Raw genomic sequence first — 27,119 nt, 5'->3', positions numbered from 1 at the left:
GATTGAAATAGGTGGTAAAAGAGCTTTGCAAATAGCAATGTAGTGCATGAACTCAAGGAGCCATTATTCAGCTTGCCTTATGGCTAAAGAAACAAGCCTGAAGAAGAGGCTAACTCAGGCTCATGTGGCTTAGATTTCTTGACTCAGATTAGTTCTGTGTCTGTCACTCCATGGTCCTGCTTGAAATTCTACCAAAAGGATTTCTTCAAAGCTCTCTCACTGCCGGGCACTGGTGGCTCACGCCTGTAATCCTACCTACTCAGGAGGCAGAGATCAGGAGGATCGCAATTTGAAGCCACCTGGAGCACATAGTTCTGCAAGACCCTATCTCGCAAAAAGCCATCACAAAAAAGGGCTGGTGGAGTGGCTCAAGGTGTAGGCCCTGAGTTCAAGCCCCAGTACCACAAAAAAAAAAAAAAAAAAAAGCTCTCTCACCATCTAGCTTGAAAACATTTTCACTGTGAGAAGCCATTTCTGATCTTTTCATTTAAAGAGTATTTACAAGTGCCAAGCTGTGAAGACACAATAATGAATAACAGAGTCAAGATCTCTTTTGTTTTCTTTTTGTGGTACTGGGGTTTGAATTCATGGCCTGGGGCAGGTGCTCTACCACATGAGTCAAACCTCCAGTCCCAGTTTTAACATCTTACCTTTATGAAGTATAAAATGTGGTAGGGGAGATAAACAATAAATAAACAGATAAATAAGGTAATTACAGAATGTGGTTAAGTATATGAAGAAATATAAGGGAAAGATCTGCCCAGCAATGGTGGTATAAACCTGTAATCCAGCTACTCAGGAGGCTGAAGCAGGAGGATCACAAGTTTAAGGCCATTTGGGGGCAACTTAGAGAGACCCTGTCTCAAAATAAAATTTTTAAAAGGAATAGGGATATAGTTCAGTGGTAGACTACTTGCTAATGTGTGAGGTACTAAGTTCAATTCCCAGTACCACTGACACACAAAAAAAGAGAAAATCTATGTACAAAGGGGTGGTCGGGGGTAGCCTTACTGAGCAAATGGCATTAAGTTGGGGTCTCTATGAAGAGCAGAGGGGAAGAGCAGTAAAGCAAAGGATACAGCATGAACCACATCTTAAAAGCAGGAAAGAGCTTCAGGTATTCAGAAAACAGAAGGATTTGCATGACTCCAAGTATATGACAGAGGTGGAGACCCAGGCTACTCAAAGATGCTGGGATAAGGAGTTGATATTTTACTGAGTGCAACAGAAATACATTTAAGGTTTTCATGGAGGGAAGGGGAGAGTCCTAACCTGTTTTGCATTTTTCTTTTGAGAGAGGGTTGCACCAGGTTGGCCTTCAACTGGATTCTTTTGCCTCAGCCTCCTGAGTGCCAGGATTACAGGCATGTACCATCATGTCCGGTCCTCTATGAGGAAATGTGTAGTTTTGAAAAGCTCTCAGTGATTCTTTTGTCTAACAAGTTTGCAAATCACAAGATCAGATGATTCCTAAGGTTTTTTTTTCCCCACATTCAAGTACTGGACCCTAGATAGACTCCTCAAACTCAAATACCTTCAGGGGTCAGGATGGTGGCATAAGCAAAGCAGGGATAAGGTATTTGGAGAATGTCGTCTGTGTGTCCTGTCTAGAGCTTTTAAGAATTTAAAACAAACACCTCCCCTTCCAAGGCTGGTCAAACACAAGATCCAGCAGTACCACTCACTGTTGGTAACTATCTGCGAGTCCTTAAAGGACAAAAGAAGATGCTGTGACTTTATGCTGTGAGTGACCCTTCTCAACAGGGACCCTTCTCAACAGCAGGTTTTGTTGTTTTTTTTTTTCCTTCCTCCCCTCCCCCTTTCGACTCTAGGAGCCCCTTGTTTTTTTGTTTTTGTTTTTTTTAATCACTACCACCACACACACCTGTCTATTCATGGCATCTTGCATATGTCAAGCACTATGCTCAATGACAGCCATACAGAGTGGGAGCATGGTGCTTACCATTGAGGAGCACAACAGGCAGGAAAGCAGGGAAGACAAGTTGTAGAATGTATGATAGACTGTATCAGAGATTAGAGAGTATTATGGGAACACAGAAGTTGGGATAATCAACAGGGATGGGTCATGGATAAGGTAGTGTACTTCCAAGATGAAGTAATATACTAGGCCTTAAATAAAAAACTGGAATTCATGACAAGTAAAGAAATATATGTAAAGATAATGAAGTCCTATAGGAAATAAAATGTCATGGTCAGGCAAAAATGAGTCTTTGGAGAAGAAAGCAGAACCAAATCACAAAAGCCTAGTTAAGATTCTATCTTGATCTTGGAGCAGTAAGAAGTCTTCCGACATTTTTGTTTTTGTGGAATGACATCATCAGATTTGCACTTTAGAGCGAGTCCTCTGGTTGCAGGGTAGAATCTGTGAAGAATGGAATTAATGGGTGTCACAGAAAAAGCAGGAGTCCTGGAACTGGGAGTACAGCTCAGTGGTACAGTGAATGTGCAAGGCCCTGGGCCCAATTCCCAGCACAACTCACAAACAAAAAACAAGGGTCCAGATGAGATACCATGATGGCTTGGATTAGAGTAGTAGAGGCAATTGTGAGCAGTATTCAGTTGGGGCTGTTTTACAGGCCTTGCTGATAGGATGGATGTGAGGTAAAGGAGGAGTGAAGGATAACTCAAGATTTCTGATTTGAGCACTAACAACTGATTGATGGTGGTGTCATTTACTGAGATGGGGACCAATTATTGAGGATCTACTATGTAAAAATAATTTGTGAAGCACTTTACATGCTCAATACAGCTTATTCGTGGTAGGGCCGGCATTCCAATCTAGGGTGACTCAGGACAAAGCTTATGCTCTGTATTTTAGAGCTTGTTCTGAGAACTACCAATATTGAGGAGAAGTGGAAAGAGAATGAAGAGCCAAACCGAAGTCTTGGCCAAACCAAGAAGGATGAAAAAAAAAATTTTTTTTTTTTTCCGGTGCTGGGTATAGAACCCAGGACCTTACACATGCTCTGCCACCCAGCTACATCTCCATGTTCAGAAGTTTGAAGTTTATTCTAAGTCAGAGACAAGACACGAGTTAGGCAGGGGGTTACCCGATCAGATTTTACAGCGCAGAAAGATCAATGTGGATGCAGTGTGGAGAACAGACCTTAAAGGGACAGGATGGGAGGGAGAAGAACTCCAGTTCAGGCAGGAGATGATGGTGGCTGGGAAGCTGGTGCCAGGGGTAAAAGGAAAAAAGTCGGCGGATTGGAAATACATTTGCAAGGGGTCGGGCGGGATCTTGTTCAAATGTGGCACAATCGGTGACAATCCAATCTCTGATTCCCAGAGCCTCCCCACACTCCGGGAATTCAGTGGTGTTACTATTTGTGGGACAATGGGAGGCCGACTGAGGGCAGATGAGAGCGAGGAATGGGAATTAAGGCAGCACCGAGTATCAACCCTCTCCTGAACCGGGGCGGGCAGCTACGGAGGGGTGGGGAGAGGGGGTGCTGTAGGCTCCCCGGCGCCCTCACGTGGCTGTGCGAGGTAAGGCGGCGCCTCCACGCCTGACGACAGGCACAGTCCGACCTGTTATCTGAACGCCCCACGGCAGTGCCTCGGGGCTGAGACGCCCAGGCGCCTCACAGCCGGCAGCCCCAGCTTCCTCCCATGCCCTGAACCTCTGGCCGGAAGCAGTTCGTCCGCCTTACCAGCCCCTCTTACACCCTCTAAGCGGTTCCTAGGGATCCGTCCTCCCATCTCCAGCTAGGGCTGCACTGCTGCGCGTGCGCTAGGGGTCGCACGGAGTCACGCGCCGCCGGCCGCTTCCGGTGCGCCGCGAGGGCCGCTGGGAAGGGTCTCCCTGGCGATCCGTGGTGTGCTGCTGCTGCCGCCTGTGCCACCACTGAGTCGGTGTCGCAGCGACGCTTGTGTCCTTGCTGTCTTCCTCGGGCTCCCCGGGGCTTGATCCCCGGGGCCCTTGGCAGGTGTGGTGAGGAGCCCGTGGAGCGAGCCTGTGCTCTTACACTCTCCCTTCACGACTCCATATCGCAACTCTGAGAAGAGCGAGAGGGATTGTCGCGACTCCGCGCCGTGTGTCGCCGGGCGGGGCCGCGGGGCCGGGGCTCCTCCAGCCCCCGGGATGCGTGCGCGAGCCCTCGCCTCCACTTCCTTGTTGCCGCTGTCGCGATTGGAGCCGCCTCTCGCCCACCGCGGGGAGCGCGAGTGCGCCGGCAAGCCCCCTCGTCGAGCCCCTGGGCCGGGCGCCTCGGGGAATGTGAGCCGCGCGGCTCGCACGCTCCTCCGGGTAAGTCCCGCCCTCGGGGGTCACGCCGCGCTGTCGACCCACCCGCTGGGGGACCTCGATCCGGGTGCTGCGGCGCTCTGAGCTTCTGTTAACGCTCTGCTGAGCAGGGTCAGTGAGCCTCAGTTTCCTTTTCCCCCAGTCCATGCCTTTGGAACGTCTGAGACCCAGAGAGGGAAAGAAACTAGCCCAGAGTCAAACCGTGGCCCATGGCTGAGCCGTCAAAGGCCATCTGATGAGGTTCCTAGGAGTATCTAAAGGGACAGATCAAGTGTTCCTTCCTTCCTCTCTGTTTTGCAGGTTAAAAAAAAAATTTAAGGTTTTAAGAGGGTGAGTAAATTGCTTAAGGTCATATAAGGGGTCCGTAGTGGTACCCAGACCTTCTGTCCTCCAGAGCCCTTATTTTTAACCTTCACATTAGCCTGCCTTTCTTTGCATTGCTGCACTGAGGCCTTTGGATCTGACAATATACTCATACCCAGGCTTAGAACTGGAGAGTTCCTTTCTGCCCCACCCCAGGGTGTTTGTATTGACTTTGATTCTTAACTTACCTTGCTCTGGGTGCTAAAACCTTAGATGTCATTCTTTACAGATGCTCTATTGGAGTTAGTGCTTTCTCCACAAGACTTTCAAGGGCAAGGAAGTCAATTATAAAAAGAGAACGCTCCAGTTTGATTTGAACCCCTCCTTCCCCTGCCCTTTTGCATTTTGCTTACCCAGCTAAGTTGTGGACTGTGTTCTCTTCCTAAGTTGTACTATGACAGTTACAACGCAGGTTTATTTTGATTTTTCTTTGTGAGGTTTTAGGGGAGGGGAAGAAGATGAATTATTTAGAGATGACACAGAATACAAAGGACCTTAGGAATAATATGTTTTTAATCTGAGGCATATCTTTAAAATTAGAGGTGAAGTACTGTGTCTGCACTTTCTAGGAGTGGGATTTTAGTTTTCACAACATCTGTCAAAAAGATTCTTGCCTCACTAAAGCTTAGGCACCACTAAGTTCATCCTCTTCATCTCACAATGGAAACACCTGAAATTTAGGGTGTGGAATATCTTGTCTGTGACCACGTGGTAAGAGTTTAGCCTTGGATCCATCTTCTGACTCCACATGTGGTCTGCTTTGTCTCCTTACGCTTATCATTGTGGAGTGGGCTTTGTACTACACTCATCATTCCTGGGTTTACTAGCACACCTCCTTTCCAGAGTCCTCGTCTTATGATAGCTCTTCAGTAGAAACTATATTTCCCTCTCATAAGATTCAAGTCTTTTCTGGAAACCTTTCTCCTTCCAAGAGCTGCGTTGATAAAACTCCACCTTAGAACTTGGTCACAAGGAAATTATTCTTCTTAAACTACTCATTCACGGTTTTTTTTGTTGTTGTTGTTTTTTAATGTCTGCCTTTTCCTAGACATAAAAGTTGTTAGTAGAGTCTCTTTTTTTAGGCCAGCACCAGAGAGCTGGTCTATCAGGCTATAATTTAGACCTGTGCTGTCCAATACTAAGGCAACTAGCCATGTATGGTTACTTAAATTAACTATAGTCCAGCAAAATAAATTTAATCTCTTTCTTCAGTCACATTAGCCCTATTTCAAGCATCTGTCAGTCATATGTGACTAGTGGCTACTATGCTATACAGCATAGATGTAGAAACTTTCTCTTGGAGAAGCTATTGAATAGTTCTGGTAGAGAGGGTTACCAGTTGAGATAGGTAGCAGTATAGCATTATGAGAAAGGACCAGGGGACTGGTGGCATGACTCAGGCTGTAAAATGCCTGCTTAGCAAGTGTGAATCTCTGAGTTCAAACTCTGACATTGCCAAAAAAAAAAAAAAGGGACCAGGAAATTGGGTTTTTAAACTGAAAACCTATCCCAAGTCTTTTTTTGGCCACCGGGCCTTGTGGGCCCTTGGGCAGGTTGTTAAGCATCTCAGCTATAGATAATAATCTTAAATAATAAACCCTTTAATTTGTACAGCACTTAACTGTTCTCAAATACAATTGTATCTATTAGATCCTTTGAGTACCACTATAATCTGTGGGGAGGTGAATGAGACCTCTTTTCTCCTTCCTTCTTCCTTCTTTCCTTCCTTTCTCCCTCCCTCCCTTCTACAGAGAGAGAACTGAACCTAAAGCAGTTAAAACACCTTCCACCAAATCACACAAGCAGACAGAGTGTAAAGAAACTTGTATATAGGTCCTTATTGCTTTGTTTGAGTGAATGACTAAATGACTCATTGAAGCTGTTTAAGGTGAGGATACAGGTGAGGGAGGGCCCAGAACTTCTAATTCCTAGCCGGGTATTCTTTTTACCTGTTTCCATGTGGAATTTTTGTAATATGGGACCAATAAATCTGAGTAGATGAACTACTGTACCCTGTGAGTGAAGATAAGTGAAAAGGCTAAGCCTGTGGTCCCAAATTTGCCTGCTGAGAGGAATCATCTGAGGCATTTGTTACTTATACAGTTTTCCATACCATACCCTGTAAGAATTCTGATTCAGAAGGGTGAAGTAGCACCCTGGAATCTATTTTTATCAAGTGTGCTCCTTAAGATCTTGAGTTTAGGAAATGGCTAAGCCTTACAGCCCTGAGAGAGGTAAGGGATTATTTGATGCGGAGGCTGCTGCCCCTTTTAGGGTGCATTCTTAAAACTTTGTGTTTGACTGTCCTCTCTTCTAGCCATGGATGCATCGTATGGTGGTACTGAGGTAACTGTCCTGATGGAGGAAATTGAGGAAGCCTACTGTTATACCTCCCCTGGACCACCCAAGAAGAAGAAAAAATATAAAATGCATGGAGAAAAGGCCAAGAAACCCAGGTTAGCCAACACTTCTTGGTTGCTGCTGGCATTTATGAACAAGCTGCTTAGAGAGGTGGTTGAGGAGGAATTCTAAGGTTCATTGAGAAAGGGTGCAATTGGCAAAGTCTAAATGGGCATTGGGGTGGGGGAAGAGGGAAATGGGGAGTGGAAAGTGGTGGGATTTATGCTAACATGTGTCGTTCCTGCCAGGCATTGCTTAATGTTGCCAGACTGTCACAGGAAGTTATACCATCCAGATGGTAGAATCTATGTACAAAAGAACTACATTATTTTTTTAAGTACCATTGTTTAAATATTTAACACAGGGCCTTAATAAAATTACAGAATTGTAAGTGGTGCCAGTGACATTTGTAGAGAATATCCAGGGAATATCCAGATAGCTTTAATCTCCCTCTTCTCTGTGAACACTGCAGACTTCTTGCTGAGGCATTGGTTGATTTTGATTATTCTTCTTAATTTCCTTTCTCAACCTTGAGGTGCTTTTGACTAGTTAGATAGTCAAAGTCTTTGTAGAGGAGTAAAGAGTGTGAGTGATAACCAGCCTGGGCAATCAGTTCCCTCAGTAATGTCTCCCTTAGAGTAGAATGACAGGATATTTGTATCTTTCTTTGGCTATATTGGGTTTCAAAGCCAGTTGTTCCTGCAGAAATGGTCCATGGAAAAGTAAACCAGATGAACCTTTGCTTCCAAGTTGAAGGGTATTGTTCCCTTCAATAGTTAAGGCAGCAAGTGGCTGTCATTTTGCCTACTTCCCAAATACCATAAAGGTATTATAAATATTCTTTGCTTGACTTTCAGTTTCTATTAGATAAATGCTTGGAATTGAGATGCTGGGTTTTGTATCACCTTCCTAATTTACCCAACCACTAACATTGTAACATACTGGTTGTATAAGAGAAATTATTGCTTCCTCAGGTCGGCTTACCTTTTGTACTACTATGACATCTACCTGAAAGTGCAGCAGGAGCTCCCCCACCTCCCGCAGTCTGAGATCAATAAGAAGATTAGTGAGAGTTGGAGGCTTCTCAGCGTGGCTGAGAGGAGTTACTACTTAGAGAAAGCCAAACTAGAGAAAGAAGGTTTGGATCCTGTAAGTAATTTTTTTCCAGTTTAAGGCCCTTGGTTCTCCTACTTCCTTCTCTTGGGAAAACTTTTACCTTTCTGAGTCTGATATGGTATACTCCTTTTGCCGTCTTTGGTTGCAAAGAGTATATGGAGCTGATATTTTGAGTTCTTTGCAGTGAGCCTTAGGTTCCTTTTCTGAATTATAGTGTAATTTGGAGCTCCTTATTCTAATGGTTAGTTAATTCCCTTTAATATAGTAGCTTATCTAGGCATTTCCCTTATACCATATTTTCATATTACAAATGAAATGTAGTGTAATTACTTTGTCATACTGACTGGTGTCATTTATAACATAATCAGAAATTAGGCTTGCGTGGTTAGAGGTAAGATATAGCTACTTTGTATAATACCATGTTCTTTTGTTACTCCTGGTGGTTGTAAACTATGCTAGAAGCAGAAATGCAAGGTTAAAGTCAAAGATGATGGCAGAGATTGAACACTTGAACTAAGGAATTAATAAGGAGCTGGGTGCTGGTGGCTCACGCCTGTAATTCTAGCTACTTGGGAGGCTGAGATTGGAAGCCTAAACAAATAGTTCATGAGACCCCTATCCCTAAAATAACCAGAGCAAAATGGACTGGAGGTGTGGCTCAAGCTGTAGAGTGCTTGCTTTGCAAGCACAAAGCCCTGAGTTCAAATTCCAGCCCCAACCCCCCAAAAAATCCGCAAGAAAGCATTTAGGTTTATGTTTGTCTGCAATTTTGTTATTTCGGACTTACTGTAACAAAACATACCAATGACCATTGAATTGCTGGTGGTTGTTTTTGTGGTGCTGGGACTGGAACCCAGGACCTTACACATGCTATATAAGCAAGCACTCTACCATTGAGCTATACTCCCACGTGGGTTTTTAAAAATTGAAGTTCCTGCAGGAAAAATAACTGCAAGCTGAATTCCTTTAACCTGAATTTCCTTTTTTCTTTTGGCAGTACTGGGATTTGAACTCAGGGCCTTGTTCTTGTTGGGCAGGCACTGTACTGATTGAGCCACTCCACCAACCCTCTTCTTTGAATTTAAACAGTGTCTCAAACTTCTTTTTTGTTAATGTAGAGCAAAAATTCCTTTGGAAGGCCACAACACAGCAAAACATGCTTTATTTCCTTTCTTGGAGACTATCTGCCACTTCCATTTAGATTATATTATCCTTACTGGCTTGACATTCTCTTCTTCAAGGAGCTTTGTTTAACCTACACTCAAAGGTGCCACTCTGTAATCCCTCCGCTAGATGATTTATTTATAAACAGTGAGTCTGGGAAATAATCCCTGAGGAAGGAGGGGAGGTATAGCATCAGAAAAGTACACCTGTTTCCTTTGGTTTGTGCCTTACAGAACAGGCAATCTTTGGAGTTAAGGGATATAGCTCAGTGGTAGAGAATACTTCAGGCTCTGAATTCAATCCCCAGCACAAGAAGAAATCAGCAGTCCTTAAATTTTATCTAATCCTGGACTCATTTGGTTTTTAAAACTAGGCACAAGTAGAGATCTTTACCAGCACTTTAAAACTTTTAAGTAAATATCTGCAATGATTCTTCCTTATTTGTGTGCTTATTTATATTTACCCATCTCCACCACTGCAGCCAAGATCATGAATAGGTTAGCTCTGGTAATTAACTAGCTGAAGGACCTTGCAAGAATTTAGTGGTACTAGAGAGTGAACTCAGGGCCTTGTACATACTAGGCAAGCACTCTACCACTTGAGCCAATTCCTCAGCCTATCATATAACTTTTGAGTCTTGGTAAAATGAAACTTTCTCTACTCATAATATTTAAGGTAGATAAAATGTAAATCACTTAGCTGAGTTCTTGGCACATACTAACTTGTTTCATAAATGTCACTCTCAAGTAGATTAAGTACCCAATAATCATATACTAAGAAAAGGTGGTATTTATTGAGCATGTACCAAGATTGGGGGAAGCTTTCTATGCTGTTTGTCCTCTCCCAAATTGTTTGGTGTGAGGATGAGACCTTCCTGTCTGTATATTTTGGGAGCCTGTTGGAGCCCTTTTGGTAGGCTATCTCTTCAGTGTCCCCTCAGGTCTCCTGCCACGTGCAGGGACTGTGGTTCCTGTGTTATTCCTTCAGTCTGGAAAATCAGTGTCATTCTGATCATCCTGGTTTCTCCGTGCTTGAATTCAGTCCAGACCATCCTGTGTATTTGTCATTATTTTGTCTTGTTCCTCTAATCTATCTGCTTCAAAGGGTGACTTGAGAATGCCATTTTCCCATTACCTCTCCAATAAAGGCTCCATAAAGGACTCAATCTATCCACTTTTCATGTTTCACCTGAGTGCTTCTTTTACCTCTTATCTCTGAATGCTGCCTTTGTGCCTTAAGTAATCTCACTGACTTCTTGGCTTTTGATTAAGTTTAGTGTTCCTTTTAAAATTATTTATTTATTTATTTTGGTCCATTGAATTTGAGTTCTCACTTAACCACTCACTTTGAACTTGTTTCTGTTACTGGATGACTTTCAGTTTAAGTCCAAAAAAAATAAATAAATAATTGATTCTTGGTATCAATTAGCTATACAAGGCTTTTTCTAGTACCTGGTCTTCTTAATGTTTAGAAGACGTAGCCTGGAGTTCAGACTTTTAGTACTTACTAATTTTGTGTTTTGGAAGTTTGCCCCCTGAGTATTATGTTTTATTTCCTTGTATTAAATGGGAATAAAACAACTTAACAGTGTTGTTTTTAAGGTAAAATTAGATCATGGGTTTGAAAGCATTTTCTAAAGTTAGGTTAGTGTTAATACTTACTATTCTTTTTTTCCTCTTAATATATTCAGGACCTTATCCTTTGCTATATATACTTTCACTCAGGAAGCCTTCTCAGCTTTGTGACCTGTTTGCATCTTCCTTGTTATGCTTTGCTTTGTTTTGTTTTCCTGGTACTGGGGCTTGAACTCAGGGCCTACACTTTGAGCCACTCTACCAGCCCTTTTTTTAGTGAAGGTTTTTTCTCAAGATAAGGTCTCACAAACTTATTTGCTCAGGCTGGCTTTGAACTGCAATCCTCCTGCTCTCCAAATCCTGAGTAGCTAGGATTACAAGTGTGAGCCCCTGGCACCCGGCTGTTTATTTATTTATTTATTTATTTATTTGAGCCAAAGCTCTGCTGTTTAGCCCAGGGTGGTCTCAAACTTGAGGTCCTCCTACCTCTGCCTCCCAAGTGCTGGGATTATTAGATGTGCACCAACACCCGTGGGTCATCATTTTCTTTGTAATTCTTGGAGGAACCAGTGAGGTCAGAACCCTAACTTGCTGCCTCAAGTTCCAAATCAGCCTGTTAAGTTGCATTTTATGCTTTTTGGGTTTTTTATTGAGCATTTATACATTCTAGTGTTTAGATTGTATGCTGCTTGGTTATTTCTTGGGTGGTACTAGGGTTTGAACTCAGGACCTTGCTCTTGCTAGGCAAGCACTCTACCACTTGAGCCATGCCCCCAGCCTTTTTTTTTCCCCCCACAAATAGGATGTTTTAATTGTCACTATTAAAAATCTGAACTTATAGACAGATTCTTGGACTGGTTGTTCATATCCATGACCTGTCTGATCACCTGTAGCTTTTCCAGAACCACTTACCTTCACTGTGAAGCTCATGAGTTTTCCCAGATCAAACTTGGGCTTCTTGAGCATTTTTACTTTTCTAACGAAGAAGTCATGAAGTAGATAAATAGACTGGCAAGTCTTTTCTATATCTTTCCCAATGCTTTTATTAACCACTTCCTTCAGGTCATTTATCTGTACCTCTTGGATCATGATATCCATCATCATCTTCTGAATTTGGTAGACCTGCTGGTGCTGAGCATAAGAGATCTTGCGTATCTGATTGTTGCGTTTTTTTAATAAAACTGACACAGAACAGACGAAGCAAATACCCATCGGTAGTCTTAACACCAACGTGAACTTTGATCGTGGTCTGCCATTTTTTGACCATGGAACACATTTTGTCATCGGTAAAATCCACGCCATAGAAGTTAGTCAGGCAGTTTTTGCCCTGGACATCCTCAGAAATTCATCCTTGAATTTTCTAAATGCAGCTTCATCATTCTACAGATCGACAAGACTCACTTCAAACATACAACCCTTGAGGCCATCAGAAAATTTTGGTTCCTTGAGTCCTCTTGATGAGTGTCTTTCCAGTGTTCCTCATATTGAACATGGCTGGTGCTATCACATCATACCAATCTTTTTTAGAAAATGGATCAACCACTTTTTTCTTCTTGGCTCCCTTCTTGCCGCCTTTTGTAAGGTGCTTGTTCTTGCCTGCTCAGTGCTGCTCAGAGAGCCAAAAGGGCCCCCCCAGCCTTTTTTGCTTTAGCACAGAAGGAGGCAGAAAAAGAAAAAAAAAAAGGATCTTGTGCTCTTTACCCAGGGTTGGCCTCAGACCATGATTCTCCTACCTCTTGTCTCCCACATAGCTGGATTAATAGTCATGTACCACCATGCCCAGCTTATTTTTGAGATAGGGTCTTTTTTTTTTTAACCTGGGTTGGCCTCTAACCTGTCTCCTCCTCCTGTCTGAGATTACAGGTGTGCACCCCTATACCTGGTCTCATATACTACTTTGGAGTTCTGAAATATCAAAGCTTGAAAGGGACTCATAAATTGGTCCATTTCTACTCTCTCAGTTATTTATTTGTTTGTTTGTGATACTGGGGTGTAGAACTCAGGGTCTTGTGCTTGCTAGGCATGTGCTCTACCACTTGAGCCTCTTTGCCAGCCCCACTCATTTTATAGATGTGGGGAGAGGATTTTTTTCAAGACTATACCAGACCTGGAGTTCCAGTTCACAGTTTTAGATTCCAAGATTAGTGCCTTTTCCACAGTTCAATCCATATTATCTGTTTTCTGTGTGATTGAACATGTAACATTGATTCAGATAAAAATGGCATTGCTGTTGATGGAGACTGACCCTTGTCTAGGTTAAGTCAAAAAAGTGAAGTCTTTCTAGTTCTTTTTGCAGAAAGAAAATGTGTGGTCTTAGTTCATTTTTCTCTGCTTGCCTCCCTCTTCTGGCTTCCTCATCCTCAGAACTCTAAGCTCTCTGCATTGACTGCTGTGGTTCCAGACATCCCGGGTTTCCGCAAGATCCTCCCCCGCTCAGATTACATCATCATCCCCAAGAGCAGCCTGCAGGAGGACCGGAGCTGCCCTCAGCTAGAATTATGTGTGGCTCAGAACCAGATGTCTGCTAAAGGACTTCCTCTTGTGTCTAGCACTGTCCCAGAAACAGTGTCCAGCCATGCAGGCATGGCAGAGCAGTGCCTGGCTGTGGAGGCTCTGACTGAGGAAGTGGGAACCCTTGCTCAGCCAGGTGCTGTACAGGAGATCACTGCCTCAGAGATCCTCAGCCAGGATGTCCTCCTGGAAGAGACTTCCTTGGAGATAGGGGAAAGTCACCAGCCTTACCAGACAAGCCTGGTAATTGAAGAGACCTTAGTGAATGGCTCACCAGACCTCCCCACTGGAAACCTGGCTGTACCCCACCCCCAGGTTGGGGAGAGTGTATCAGTGGTAACAGTCATGAGGGTAAGTGGCTTTGGTACTGATGTGTATTGCTTATCTGGAGTAATTAAATAGGCAGTCAGCACCATGCAGTGGTGTCAGAGTAGTGGTAATTAAGAGTGCTCATGTGGTTCTTACAGTGGCACTGTAGTTCTCTTGAATGTTTCTGAGCCTTTGGCTTGCTTCATACTTCCCTTTAGAGAACTTCTCTTGTGTATTCTTAGATCTTTGTCCAGCTTAGACTGAATTTTCATCACATCAGATAGTACATAAGATACATTGGCAGAAGAGCTGGAAATGGTATTTAAGTTATCCATGAGCCAAAGCCTAGGTTTGTGTTTCTGAAGTTATTTCAACACAATACGTCTTGAACTGTATGATATTTGAGAATCGTTAAAAGAAATTTCTGGGCATGGAAAGATGTTCTCTTTGAGGCCAGTCTGATGGGATTAGTAGCTGAGAAACTAAAGCAGATCTCTGCTAGTCTAAGTTGAGGGGAGACCAGCAGTCTCACAGATTCCATGATCTGGTTTGCTGGAAGTGGGAGAATCACTACAGTGGCCTAGTGTACAGCTTCCCTCTTACCTGGACAGGATGGCAGCCTCAGAGGTGGTAACCTTCCCTCTCATGCGAAGAGGGCCAACATGCTTTCTTCATTAAAGAAAGCAAGTGCCCCACAAAGAAGCCCATCCCAGACCTAATAAGTCCTTTTTATTGTTGCCTCCCTGCTGTTTATGATAATGAAACATGCCACTAACATGTTTAATATGAACAGAGTATTTTTTCTTTCTTTCTTTTTTTTTGTGATACTGAGGTTTGAACTCAGGGCTTTACCCTAGCAGAGCAAACACTTTACTGCTTGAGCCACACCTCTAGTGTTTTGCTCTGGTTATTTTGAAGATGGGGTCTTGAATCCTATTTGTCCAGACTGGCTTTGAACCTTGATCCTCTCAATTTCAGCCTCCCAAGTAGCTAGGATTACAGGCATGAGCCACCAGCACCTGGCATAAATAGAATAGTTTAAGAACATTTGACAGGGACTAGCAAACATGAAGCCTCCAGTTCAAACCCTAGTGCTGCCAAAAAGAGAACAAGGTCAGAAGAATTGAATTCTCTCACTAACTGCTTATGTTATCTTGGGAGTCGTCTGTGAGAATCTCAATTTTGGTTTTTTATTGCTTTCCTTTCTATAATCTCTAAATGAGAATAGGACATTCCTGTGATAGTTCTATCTTTCTGTGTTTCTAATTAGTCTATTTTGAGGTAACCACAGATTCATTTCTTTTGATAAGCATGTTGGGTAAGTACATTGTCTGTGGGTATTGAACTTGATCCAGTCTTCCTGTGTTTGGATGGCCCTGAGTGTTCTCTGTTTCAATGAAACTGTCCTCTTCTCCATTGCCACAGGATTCCAGTGAGAGTAGTTCCTCTGCACCAGCCACTCAGTTCATCATGCTGCCTCTGCCTGCCTACTCGGTTGTGGAGAACCCCACTTCCATCAAACTGGTCAGTATTGGGGAATGGATGGCAATTAGGACTCCATGAACATTCTCCTTTATGTCAAGTAATTTTCCCAAAGTCTTAGAACTTTAGGACACTGAGACTGGTTTCGGATTATCTGGCCCATGTGTTGAAAAATGGGTAGGTCTTTGTTTCTTTTGTTTTTTATTATATTATTGTTATACTGGGGGTACGTTGTGACATTTGCAAAAGTTCTTAGAATATATCATGGTTGAATTCACCCCCTCCATCATTCTACTTTATCCCCCCACTTCCACTCCCATTCCTGGAATAGTTTCAACAGGTCTCATTTTTCCTTTTTCATACATGAGTACATAATATTTTCACTACATTCACTCTCCTACACTGTTTCATTATATCCTACCTCCTCCTACTGGCTGTTTTACCTTCCTGTTCTCACCTTTTGAAAAAAGACATTTTTGTTCAAGATAGCTGTACAGGGAGTTTTATTGTGTCCTTTCCATGAATATATGTATTATAACCCTAACTGGTTCATTCCCTCTATTCTCCTTTCTATCTTAGTTTCCTTCTTATGATGACTTCAACAGGTTTAAAAATTCTATATTTATTCTTGAATAGGAAGTACATCAACCATACTCACCTTTTTAACTTCCTTCTTTTATCCTTCTTCTCCCATTAGTGACCTCCCCTTAGTTAGTGACCTGTTTTTCATAATATTGCTTGTATTTGTATTGGGCCTGTCTTCCACAAATGAGAGAAAGCATGCGACCTTTAGTTGTCTGAACCTGGCTAACTTCACTTAACATGATGCTCTCCACTTCCACCCATTTACCTGCAAAGAACAAAATTTCAGTCTTCTTTATGGCTGAATAAAATTCCATTGTATATAAATACATACAAATTGGTAGTTTTATAGATAGAGCCCATGAACTCCCCTCAGGTAATATACAGACTTCTCTTAGAGACCATTTTCCTGGGATAGATTCTATGACTTCTATTAGATTCTCAGAAGCATGCATGATTTTGAAAAATTAAGAAGCCTCTGATCTAATTAAATATTGTACAAATTAGAAAAAAGATCCAGAGAAGGGAAAAAGACGTCAAGACCTCTAGACTATAGACAAGTCAGAACCAGGATTCAGGTTTCTTGAATATCAGTTGATATTTTTTACATCATAAATCTCAGCATTTGACCAATATTTATCCCTAAATATTTCATGACTTTTTATTTTATTTTTGGTGGGATTGGGGTTTGAACTAATGCCTTCTAGGTTTGCAAAGCAAGCGCTTTATTGCTTAAAACACACCTGTTTTGTTGTGGTTATTTTGGAGATGGGCTCTTGTGAACTGTTTGCCTGGGCTGGCTTGGCCTTTAATGAACCTCATTCCTCCTAATCTCAGACGCTCAAGTAGGACTACAAGTGTGAGCCATCAGCTCACAGTTTTATGTTTTTGTAGTGTTAGGGATCAAACCCAGGGCCTCATACATGCTAGGCAAGTGCTTTACCACTGAGGTACATCCCCAACCCCATTCTAGTTTTATATCTTCCTTTTTGATCTTCATTCCTTCTTACTTGTTCTTATATTATTACATTGCCTAAGTTTGCCAGTACAATGCTGAATAGAAATTCTAACAGTGAATACCTTTGTCTTGTTCTTCATCTTGGGGGGAAATGCATCAGTCTTTCCCCCAGGGAGTATGATAGTAGCTGTAGATTTTACATGGATGCCTTTATCAAGTTCAGGAAGTTTTCTTCTGTTTGTTTTTACAAGGAATGTATATTGAATTTTGTCAAATGAATTTTTTTAGTTTCTTGAGATGATTATATGGATTTTCTTTTCTAGTTGGTTAATGTAGTGAACTTTCTTTTTCAGATGTTAAACCAAACAGTATTCTCAGGACAAACCCCACTTGGTTAGCACACCAAACCCAGCTTGGATTTGGTGTGCTAAAATTTTGTTCAGAATTTTTGTGTCTACCTTCATGTGGGATGCTGGACTCTAGTTTTCCTAAACAATCCCATCTTGTTTTCTTATTAGAGTGATGTTTGCCTTATAAAGTGAGTTGGGAAATATTTTCTCCCCTTCAATTTTCTAGATGGGTTTGTGTCATATACATACTATTTATTCCTTAATGTGTGTTAGAATTGCCAGTGAAGTCATCTAGGCTTGGTGGGTTTTTTTTTTTTCCTTTTTTTTTAATTGGTGGGTCTGGGGGTTGAACTCAAGGCTTCACACTTGCTAGGCAGCTGCTGTATTATTTGAGCCATTCTGCCAGCCTTTTGTTTTGTTTTATTTTTGATGGGACTGAGGTTTGAACTCAGGACTTCGTGCTTGCAAAGCATTCTGCTGCTTGAGCCATACTTCCAGTCCATTTTACTTTGGTTATTTTGGAGATGGGGGTCTGGTGAACTACTTGCCTGGACTGACCTCAAACTATAATCCTTTCGTTCTCATCCTTCCAAGTAGCTAGGATTGCAGGTGTGAGCCACCGGCACTCAGCCTTACGTTGGTTATTTTTGAGATAAAGTCTTGCTTTATGCCAGGCCTGTGTGGATAGTGACTCTTCTGTTTGTGCATACCGTGATGATAGGTGCAACCACCATGCCCAGCTTTGGTTGAGGTGGGGCGTTTTTTTGCCCAGGCTGGCACTGAGCTGTGATCCTCCTGATCGCTGCTTCTGGAGTAAATAGGATTACAGGTTGAGCCACCATGCCTGGCCTGGCCTGGCCTTGGAGTTTTCTTTGTGGTGTGTTTAGCTTCAAGTCCAATTTTAAAAATTTATATAGGACTATTTAGATGACCTGTTTTTGAGGGCATTTTTGCTATTTTATCATTCTGGGAATTTGTCAGTTTTATTGACATTAAGTTCATAACATTCCCTTGTTGCTCTTAAAAAATTGTGGTAAAAAAACACATTAATATATATAAATACAATATGTAATATTTATATTACATACTATATAATTATATATTATATATCATGTAATATACTTATATATATTAATAAATGACAAGATTTATCATTTTTACCATTTTTAAATGTACAATTTAGTTGCATTAAGTACATTCAAAATACTGTGCAGTCTTTACCAATATACATTTCTAGGGCTGGAGGTTTGACTCACTGATGGAATGCCTGCCTAGCAACTGCTAAGCTGAGTTCAAACCTCAGTACCACCAAAAAACAAAATAAGACAAAAAACAAAACCAGTATACATTTACAGGATGTTTTTATTGTACCAAACAAACTATGCCCATTAAATAAATAGTAATTTCCCATCCATCCCCAACCCTCCCCCCTGGTTATCTCTATTCTACCTTCTGCCTGTGAATTTACATTATTTAAGGTACCTCATACACATGGAATCTTACAAATACTGTACTTTCATGTGTGGGTTTTTCACTTAGTACAATGTCTTTAAGGTCCATCCACCTTGTCACATGTATCAGAATTTTGCTTTTATGCGTGGATAGTATTCTATTATATGTATGTACCACAATTTATCATCTTACCTGTTGATGGACATTTGGGTTTTTTCTACCTTTTGGCTCTTGTAAATAATTTTGCTATAAATTTTGGTGTGCAAGTATTAGTTTGAGTCCCTACATTCAGGTTTTTTTGTTTGTTTGTTTTTGTTGTTCAAGGAATGTATCATTTTTCATATGTTCATTGTTACCACAAAGTCTTACTTTTACATTTATTTTTCTTAAGTTTGGTATAGATATAAACAGTAGTTTCATTTATATCACCATTACTTCTCTTTCCTGAGCGAACAGCTTTCTTTCTAAGGTCATCACCACTCACCTGTAATTTCTTCCTAATAAATTTTACCAAAATATACATTAAGAGGGAATGTATAATATTAAGTATTACACTGTTATTTGGATTTTGAAAAGACACAGCATATACTTTTTTTTGTGGTACTGGTGCTTGAACTCAGGGCCTACATTTTGTGCCACTCCACCAGTCCTTTTTTTGTGAAGGGTTTTTTGGAGATAGGGTCTTATGAATTATTTGCCCATGCTGGCTTCAAACCCTGATCCTCCTAATCTTTGCCTCCTCAGTAGCTAGGATTACATCCATGAGCCACCAGCACCCAGCAAGCATACACTTTTGAAACGGCATCTACATATGTTCAAACCCCAGTCCCACCAAACGGGGGGAGTGGGAATTGATAACATTTTTTAAGAAAGAAAGCCAATAGCTGATGAAGTGGTTCAAGCAGTAAGAGTGCCTGCCTAGTTCATGAGGCCCTAAGTTCAAACACCAGTGCTGAATAAAAAAACAAAGCCATTGACACAATTAATAAATAATAAAATAGATCTTAATAATAAAAAATAAAACTATATTTTCTAAGAAATAGATACAAATTATGATTTCTAAAATGTGTTAAAATTGAGCTTATTACAGTTTTTTGTTTATAAATACAGGGTGCTTAGAAGTTTAAATAACTATTATGATGTCCAGATATATATAAATACTGAAATAGATTTGCTTTCAAGTGTAAGTACCTCTCCTAAGAGCCATATTCAACCTCTGCATGCTGTTCCTTTAGGCATATAGCTGTGAGTGGAACTGACACATCACATTGTGATTCTTTAATTTGTTTATATTTTCCAGGAACTTTTATTATTACTGTTTTTTTTTACTATGTTTTGAATGTATAGTGATTCACTGTTACTAGAAATTGGGTCTTTTTTTTCCTAATAAACCTGACTAGAGGTTTTATCAATTTTATTGATCTCAAAGAACCATCTTGCGATCTTACTGATTTTTCTTTAATAATTGTTTTCTATTTCACTGATTATTTGCTCTACTTTTTCTAATTTCTTAAGGTAGAGGCTGATGTCATTGAGCTCTTTCTTTTCTAGTACAGGTGCTTGGTGCTATAAATTTTCCTGTCTTAAGTTCTGCTGTATCTGGGCACTGGTGGGTCATGCCTGTAATCCTGGTTACTTTGGGAGGCTGAAAGCAGAAGGATTGTGGTTCGAGGCCAGCCCAGGCAAATAGTTCAAGACTCCATCTCCAAAATAACCAGAGCAAAAATGGACTGGAGTTGTAACTCAAGCGGTTAGAGCACTTTGCAAGTGTGCAGACCTGAATTCAAACCTCAGTCCCACCAAAAAAAAAAAAAAGTACTGCTTTTAGTGCATCCCACAAATTCTGATGTGGTATGTTTTCATTTCATTCTGCTCAAAACTTTACAGTTTGCTTCTTTGATCCTTGAGTTACATAGAAGTGTGTTATTTATTTTCCAAATGTCTTTCTGTTGACTTAAAATTTAATTTTCATTGTGGTCAGAACTTTATGGTTCATAAAACCTGAATTCTTTAAAGTTTATGAATACATGTTTTATGGCTCAAAATATGATCTGTCTTGATATTCTGTGCATTTGAAGTGAATGTGTATTCTGCTGTTGAGTGTTAGGTCAGGTTGATTGATAATACTGTTCAGATCTGTTATATCCTTACTGATTTTTTTGTTTATTCTATCTGTTATTGAGAGAAGGCATCTAAATATTGTAGATTTACTTCTTAGAGTTTTGTTAGATTTTAGGTCGTGTATTCTGTTGTATTATTTTATTTAAAAAAAGTTTTTGGCAGCACTGAAGTTTAGTTCGGGGCTTGGCACTTGCTAGGCAGGCGCTCTATCACTCGAATGAACCCTTTTGCTTTTAGCAAAAAAGTGTATTGAGAGGTGGGCTCTCAGGTTATTGCCTGGGGAGGCCTCAGACTGTTAACCTCCTACCTATGGCCTCCCTGGTAACTGGGATCACAGGTGTATGCCACCATGCCCAGCTTGTGGGCATGAAATGATCTTTTATCTTCAGGAATATTCTTTGCTCTGAAATCTATTATGTCTGATATCCAGCTTTTTTTTTTTTTTAAATGTTATTAGCAAGGTATATTTTTTTCCATCCTTTTGCTTTTAATCAGTTTACATATCTTTGTATTTAAAATGTGGTTTTTTTGTTCTGTTTTGTTTTGATTTTTAGCAGTTTGGATACAAAAAAGCAAGACCTAGCTTCAGTACAGAACATACTGTAATGATTAGTGACATGTGGACACCAAGTTTCTTCAAATGCTAAGTGCCAGTCTTTTCTGATAAATACTGATTTTTCCTAGATAAAAATAACCAGACATAATACAACTTCAAAAGATGGTGATACCATTTGTTTAAACAATATGGTTAATAGTGTATTGAGGGGTGGGAACAAAAAGAGCTTCCAATTGTGACTGTCTTTTAATTGGAAAGTTTAAAGCATTTGTATTTAATATGTTAGGTTTAGATCTGTTATCTTACTATTTGTGTATTTTATGAATCCGTTTTTTTTTTTTTTTTTCCAGTACTGGGGTTTGAACTCAGAGCCTACACCTTGAGCCATTCCACCAGCCCTTTTTTTTGTGATGGGTTTTTTTCAAGATAGGTTCTTGTTGACTGTTTACTTGGGCTGGCTTTGAACAGAGATCCTCCTCATCTCTGCCTTCTGAGTAGCTAGGATTACATGCACCTGGCAACTTTCTTCTATTTCTAATGACTTATTAGCTGTTAACTTTGTTCTGGTTATTTTACTAGTTTTTTGTTGTTGTTGTTTTATTAGTATTGGGGTTTGAACCCAGGGCCTTGTGCTTGCTAGGCCCTGCTCTACCACTTGAACTACATCCCAAGCATATTTTATTAGTCTCTTTAGGATTAATATATGTCTTTAACTTATTATAATCTGTTTTATCTTCAAAAACCCCTGTTACAGATAAACAATGTATTTAAACATTTTTGTTGCTGTTGTTGGTATGAGATGGGGGCCATTCTGTGTTTCCCAGACTAGTCTCACCTGGGCTCAAGTGATCCTCCTGCCCGGCTTCCTGATAGTTGCCACTGTAGGCACACACCACTGTGCCTAGCTAAACAGTATATTCTTGGATAAGAAAGTTAGTATTTTGAAATAGGAACTGCCATTACAAATTGGTTCATGAAAAAACTGCTTGTTTCTCCTGAGCTCTTGTGCTCCTGGAAATGATTGTTCTGTAGTTCTCTAAAAAGTGTTAAACTCTTCTAGAAAAAAAAGTCTTTCTATAGGTTACTATTTAGGGTATTTCTAAGTTCATGGTAATTTATTTATATAACTAATTCATCTTCAATTTTTATTTTGCTTTTGGGAGGTATTCAGTATGAAGATTCTGTATTAAGCCATGAATTGAGTAAACATCAGAAATACTTTATATCCTAGAAATAATAATCTCCCACACATCTATAGAATCTTTTACAATTTACTAAGTGAATATGTCCTCATTCTTTACTGCATTTGCACCTCAAAACACACCTATGAAATAGGAAGAGCAGATGATTTTACAGCGGGAACCCAGAACCCAAGATTTAAGGTGACTTACTCTAAGATCATTCAGTGTGTTGGCAGCAAATGGAGCTCGAAGCCTGGTCTCTTTCCTTGGTATCATACCACTTCACACTCACTCATCCTTGACCTAGTACTGCTATGATAATCAGCTTTTCCTTAGGCCTCCTGGCAGAGGTAGCTAGTGGCAGTTTAGAGTTTCCCCAAGAGAGGTTTTTGAGTTTTGGCCAGGCTAGGAAAACTGGGATTAGTAGCTCAGTAAACATTGGTAAGTGACAGAACAAATCTGACAGGGAAATGTTACCCTTCCTGCATTAATCTAGAATTAAATGTGACTAATGAATGAGTAGTTTCTACTTTTAGCTGAAATACAGTGATATGTTATAATACATTTTGTACAAGGGGAGATTTGTTAAATATCCATCGACTTGGTTTCTGTTCTTGGATTTTCCTCCTTTTTTCCCCCATTGATCATGGCTTTGTTTTTTTATCCCTAAATCCTAGGTCCTAGAGTCTCTGATTTTTAACTGACAAGAATGAAGACTAATCAGATTTTTTGAAGTATTCAGATCCAGGGGGAATAGCTAGGTACACAGAAGAAATCTTGGACCAAGAATCAGGGTGATCTTCAGTGTATGTTTTGAGGCAAAACAGTCAACCACTCTGGGCCTCAGTAGTAACAATAACCTACTTAATAGCATTGCTGAGAATATTAAATGAGATGTTGGTAAAGTATTTAACACTCTGTGGTGCTTTGCTTAATTCGTACTAGCCATCACTATCTTCATTCTTCTGCTAACTTACTGGGTAACCTTTGGGCAGCTGTCTTTCCCCATTTGAATTCAGTTTAATTTCTAAAAAGTAAACTTGTACCTTAGGACCTATCCCACCCTGACTTTTTATGATATCATGAATGATTATCCTGCTAAAAGCTGTTCTCTTCCTGATACAGTGGTTATCAAAGTCAGCAGGGCCTCAGGATTGAATTGTCGTCTTGATTCTGACACTGGTTTTTTTTTTTTACAGACCACTACATACACCCGTCGGGGCCATGGGACATGCACCAGCCCAGGTTGCTCCTTCACATATGTCACTAGGCACAAACCACCTAAGTGCCCTACCTGTGGTAACTTCCTAGGAGGGAAGTGGATCCCAAAGGTAAGGTCTATTGGCCATTACTGTTTCGGAAGCCTGACAGAGTAGGCTTCCTGTTGTCCTTAGGAACAGATGGTCTTTTAAAAGCTAATAGTCATTTTAATTTTGATTATGCAAGTAAATTGGTTTTTTTTGTAAGCAGTTTGTTTCAAGAAAAGAAAAATAGAATAAAATGCAATCTATAATCTTATACCATCCAAAGAAGAGCCTTTATTAATATTTTTATATATCTTCTTGATTTTTTTCTGTGAATAAAATAAGTTCTGTATCTTTCTTTTTTCATTTAACTTGCCATGCCATTAAATGTTCTTTGAAAACATTATCTTAAATTGTTTCATAATTTCCCAGGAATGAGGATAACCATGTTAACTGATTCATTTCCTGTTAGGGCTCACAATCCACCCTCCATGCTGATTGCTTAGTTACTATTCCAGGATATAGCTACATTTTTTCACTCCTTAGTTCAAAATCCTTTTTTTCTCCTATAACTCCTATTAAAAATGGAAGTCCTTGGCTTCAGGTGTGGCTCAAGTGGGAGAGTGCCTGCCTAGTGAATGCAAAGCATTGAGTTCAAACTCTAGTACCACAAAAGAAACAAAAAAAGGAAGTCCTTAACTTCATATTCAAAGTTTTCCATAGCGTTACTCAATCTTTATGATGTACTGTTCTCCCCTCCTCCCTCCCTTCTTCCTACTATCTTTTCTGTAGGCAAACTAGTTGGGTATTCTTTGTCTAAAATTCATGAATAACAATGAGTCATGATTCATAAATGTTAGTTCTTCCATGAAACATCCCTAGGTTTCCTTAGGGAAGAATGAATGCCTGTCTCTTTATATGTGCCTTCAACGCTATAATTTAGTAGCCATCACCATTAAAAAGTGTTTCTGTTTATGTCACAGTGTAACAGTATGACCTTTGCATCCTCCACAACTTTTACCCATCAAGGATGTACAATAAACAAATGAGCCTCACAGTTTAGTCTTTGTTTTTTGGCTATATTGGGGTTTGAACTCAGGGCTTCTGACTTGCTTAGCAAGCACCCTACCATTGAGCCACACCTGCAGTACATTATTTGCTCTGATTATTTTGAAGATGTGGTCTCACTTTTTGCCCAGGCTGGCCTAGACTGCCCTCCTTCCATTTTAGGCTTCTTGCCATCATTCAGATGACATTCACACACCACCATGCCCAGCTGTTTTCTGTTGAAATGGGGTCTCCCAAACTTTTTTGCTTGGTTTGGTCTAGAAATGTGATCCTTTCGATCTCAGCCTCCCATGTAGCTAACGTGGTAGGCATGCACAACTGTGCCCAGCTATTGACGGACATGGGGTCTCTCGAACTTTTGGCCTGGACAGGCCTCTGTGCCCCTGATCTCACCCTTCCAAGTAGCTTGGATTACAGGTACGAGCCACTTGCACCTGGCCAGTATCACAGTTTTGCCCCTGCGAAGTTCAGTTCAGCATGTTTTGTTAACTTGTTACACACTTGGTTGGCACTGACTAGATAAACACATATACTTGCCATGTTTTTTTTATGTGAGACTACAAATTTTTAGGACCAAAACAAATGGACTAGATGGTCACTTTTCAGTTAGTTCATAGAGAAGAGACACTTATTAAGGACTAGTATAGACAGGGAGGATTGTTGTAGAAGAGATGATCTGAAGGATCAATGGCATTTGCGAAGATATAAAAGGAAAGAGAGAGCATTAGACTTGACTTAGACTAGGATTGTGATTGTAAGTTTAATTCAGCATGGCCCACTTTTTCTCTTAAAGAGAAAAAGTTTGTTTTGGATAACAGTTTTAAAGGTTTCAGTCCATGGTCTTATTGTTTTGGGACCTGTGGCAAGGAAATACATCATGGTGGCAACACAAAACTATTCACCTTATAGCCAGGAAGTGAGAAATGAAGAGACTGGGGTTCCACACTCCTCAACAAGAGTGTGCCCCCAGTGACTTAAGTCCTCCCACTAGACTCCAACTTACAAAGGTTCCATCACCTCCCAATAGCACCACTCTGGTGAGTAAGCCTTTACCAAATGGACCTTTGGGAGATGCCTAAGATTCTAGCAGCAATAATTAATACAATTCTGGAGTTAGCTTCTTTAGTTCAAGCTCATTTCCCAGGTTTTTTAGCTATGTAACAAGTCATTTCATGTCTCTGTTCCTTGATTTAGGTTTCCTTTTGTCTCATCTCTAAATGGAAGTTAGTAGTCTCTACGTCATTAGGGTCGTTGGAGGGGTCAAATGAGATTATCTGTGTAGAGTGGGTGGCACAGTTCCTCATATATGTTAAATCCTTAGTAAATATTTCCTGCTATCATCATGACTGAGATTAATATATGTCTATTATTGCTACTCATATCACTTCGAGGGTCAGGAAGGGCCTAGTGCTAGTATCTCCGGCGGTTTTGTCAAGTTTCTTGGGCCCATTTTCTCTGGTGCACCTCTGTGAAGCCATCAGTTTATACCTACTCTAGTCCCCAAAAGTATACTTTGCCACCTATTATAGGATTATTGAGTTGGAACCTCCTTGGTCCCTCTTCACCAGTGCAAAGCAGGTCTGTGAAATGACTTATTTCTTGTGCTTGTGTATGGAAGAGTGTTAAGTGATGGTGGTAGACTTTTCTCTCCCCTGGGGCTTTGTTTTTATTTTTGCATTTCTCATGTATATGTGTGTATATTTCTTTTGGTTAGAGAAACTTTTGAACCACAGTTCTCTTACTATTACTAAGATCAAACTTAGGGCAAATGAACAATGTTTTTCTTAGCTACTTGTCCCGTCTTTCTATGTCAATTTTTTTTCCTCCAGCATTAGATGAATGAGTGTGAAAAGTAAGAAGGTAACATTTTAGCATCAATGCACTGTAGAACTTTAGAGATAAGTGTGGCTTTGGTTCTTAGCTAGCTCAATTCTAAGTTTCTAGCTGAGTTAAAATAGATTTGCAAGAAGTGACTTGCTAAGTTCATACAGCTGTGAACTTTGGCCAGTGCCTTTTCCTCTAAACTACACTTTTTGGGCATTGCTATGCTATTTAGCTGCAGAATCTAAGATTTCTTGAGTTCTAGTTTTTGAGGAAGCAGGTATAAATCATTTTTAAAAGCTCCCTGTGTCCATGCCAGTCAGAAAATTACTCATTTTTTTTTTGTATTGTCCTAGAGTTCAGAATGACCAAAATTATCCCAAGAAATGTGTGAGCTAGTTCACAATGATTTGGATGGGACAAAGAATAGTATGTGAGGCTGTTTAGCTCAAGGCGTCATTCTTATTGGCTCTGATGATGATAATTGAGGTTGATCTGAGCAGCTGGTTGTGTTTACTTTACATTTTAGAAGAAAGCAACATCTATAAAAGGTAGGTTAAGGCAAAATAAGATCTCCAGGTAGAGTTTTTTTTCTTTTTC

The 27,119-nt window shown here is 40.5% G+C and overlaps 1 protein-coding gene and 1 pseudogene across 4 annotated transcripts in view; one reads left to right on the top strand and one right to left on the bottom strand.

Moving 5' to 3' along the window:
- Positions 1-4,021: 4,021 nt before the first annotated feature.
- The window catches only part of Hmgxb3 (HMG-box containing 3), a 59,452-nt gene continuing 36,354 nt past the window's right edge, over positions 4,022-27,119 (top strand). For 2 of the 4 annotated variants that reach the window (XM_020158854.2, XM_020158855.2), the window contains exons 1-6: positions 4,136-4,270; positions 6,948-7,086; positions 8,005-8,179; positions 13,249-13,746; positions 15,130-15,228; positions 23,586-23,717. In XM_020158854.2, the coding sequence (XP_020014443.2) occupies positions 6,950-7,086; positions 8,005-8,179; positions 13,249-13,746; positions 15,130-15,228; positions 23,586-23,717 (1,041 nt within the window). In that variant the 5' untranslated portion in view covers positions 4,136-4,270; positions 6,948-6,949. Of the gene's footprint in view, positions 4,271-6,947; positions 7,087-8,004; positions 8,180-13,248; positions 13,747-15,129; positions 15,229-23,585; positions 23,718-27,119 lie in introns of all 4 variants that reach the window. The other 2 variants (XM_020158853.2, XM_020158856.2) reach the window with 2 other exon arrangements.
- On the bottom strand, positions 8,597-12,773 carry LOC109683170 (small ribosomal subunit protein eS1-like; annotated as a pseudogene).

This window comes from Castor canadensis, chromosome 6 (assembly GCF_047511655.1).
Source record: "Castor canadensis chromosome 6, mCasCan1.hap1v2, whole genome shotgun sequence".
Taxonomy (NCBI): domain Eukaryota; kingdom Metazoa; phylum Chordata; class Mammalia; order Rodentia; family Castoridae; genus Castor; species Castor canadensis.
This window is presented reverse-complemented; position numbering and strand designations above follow the sequence as displayed.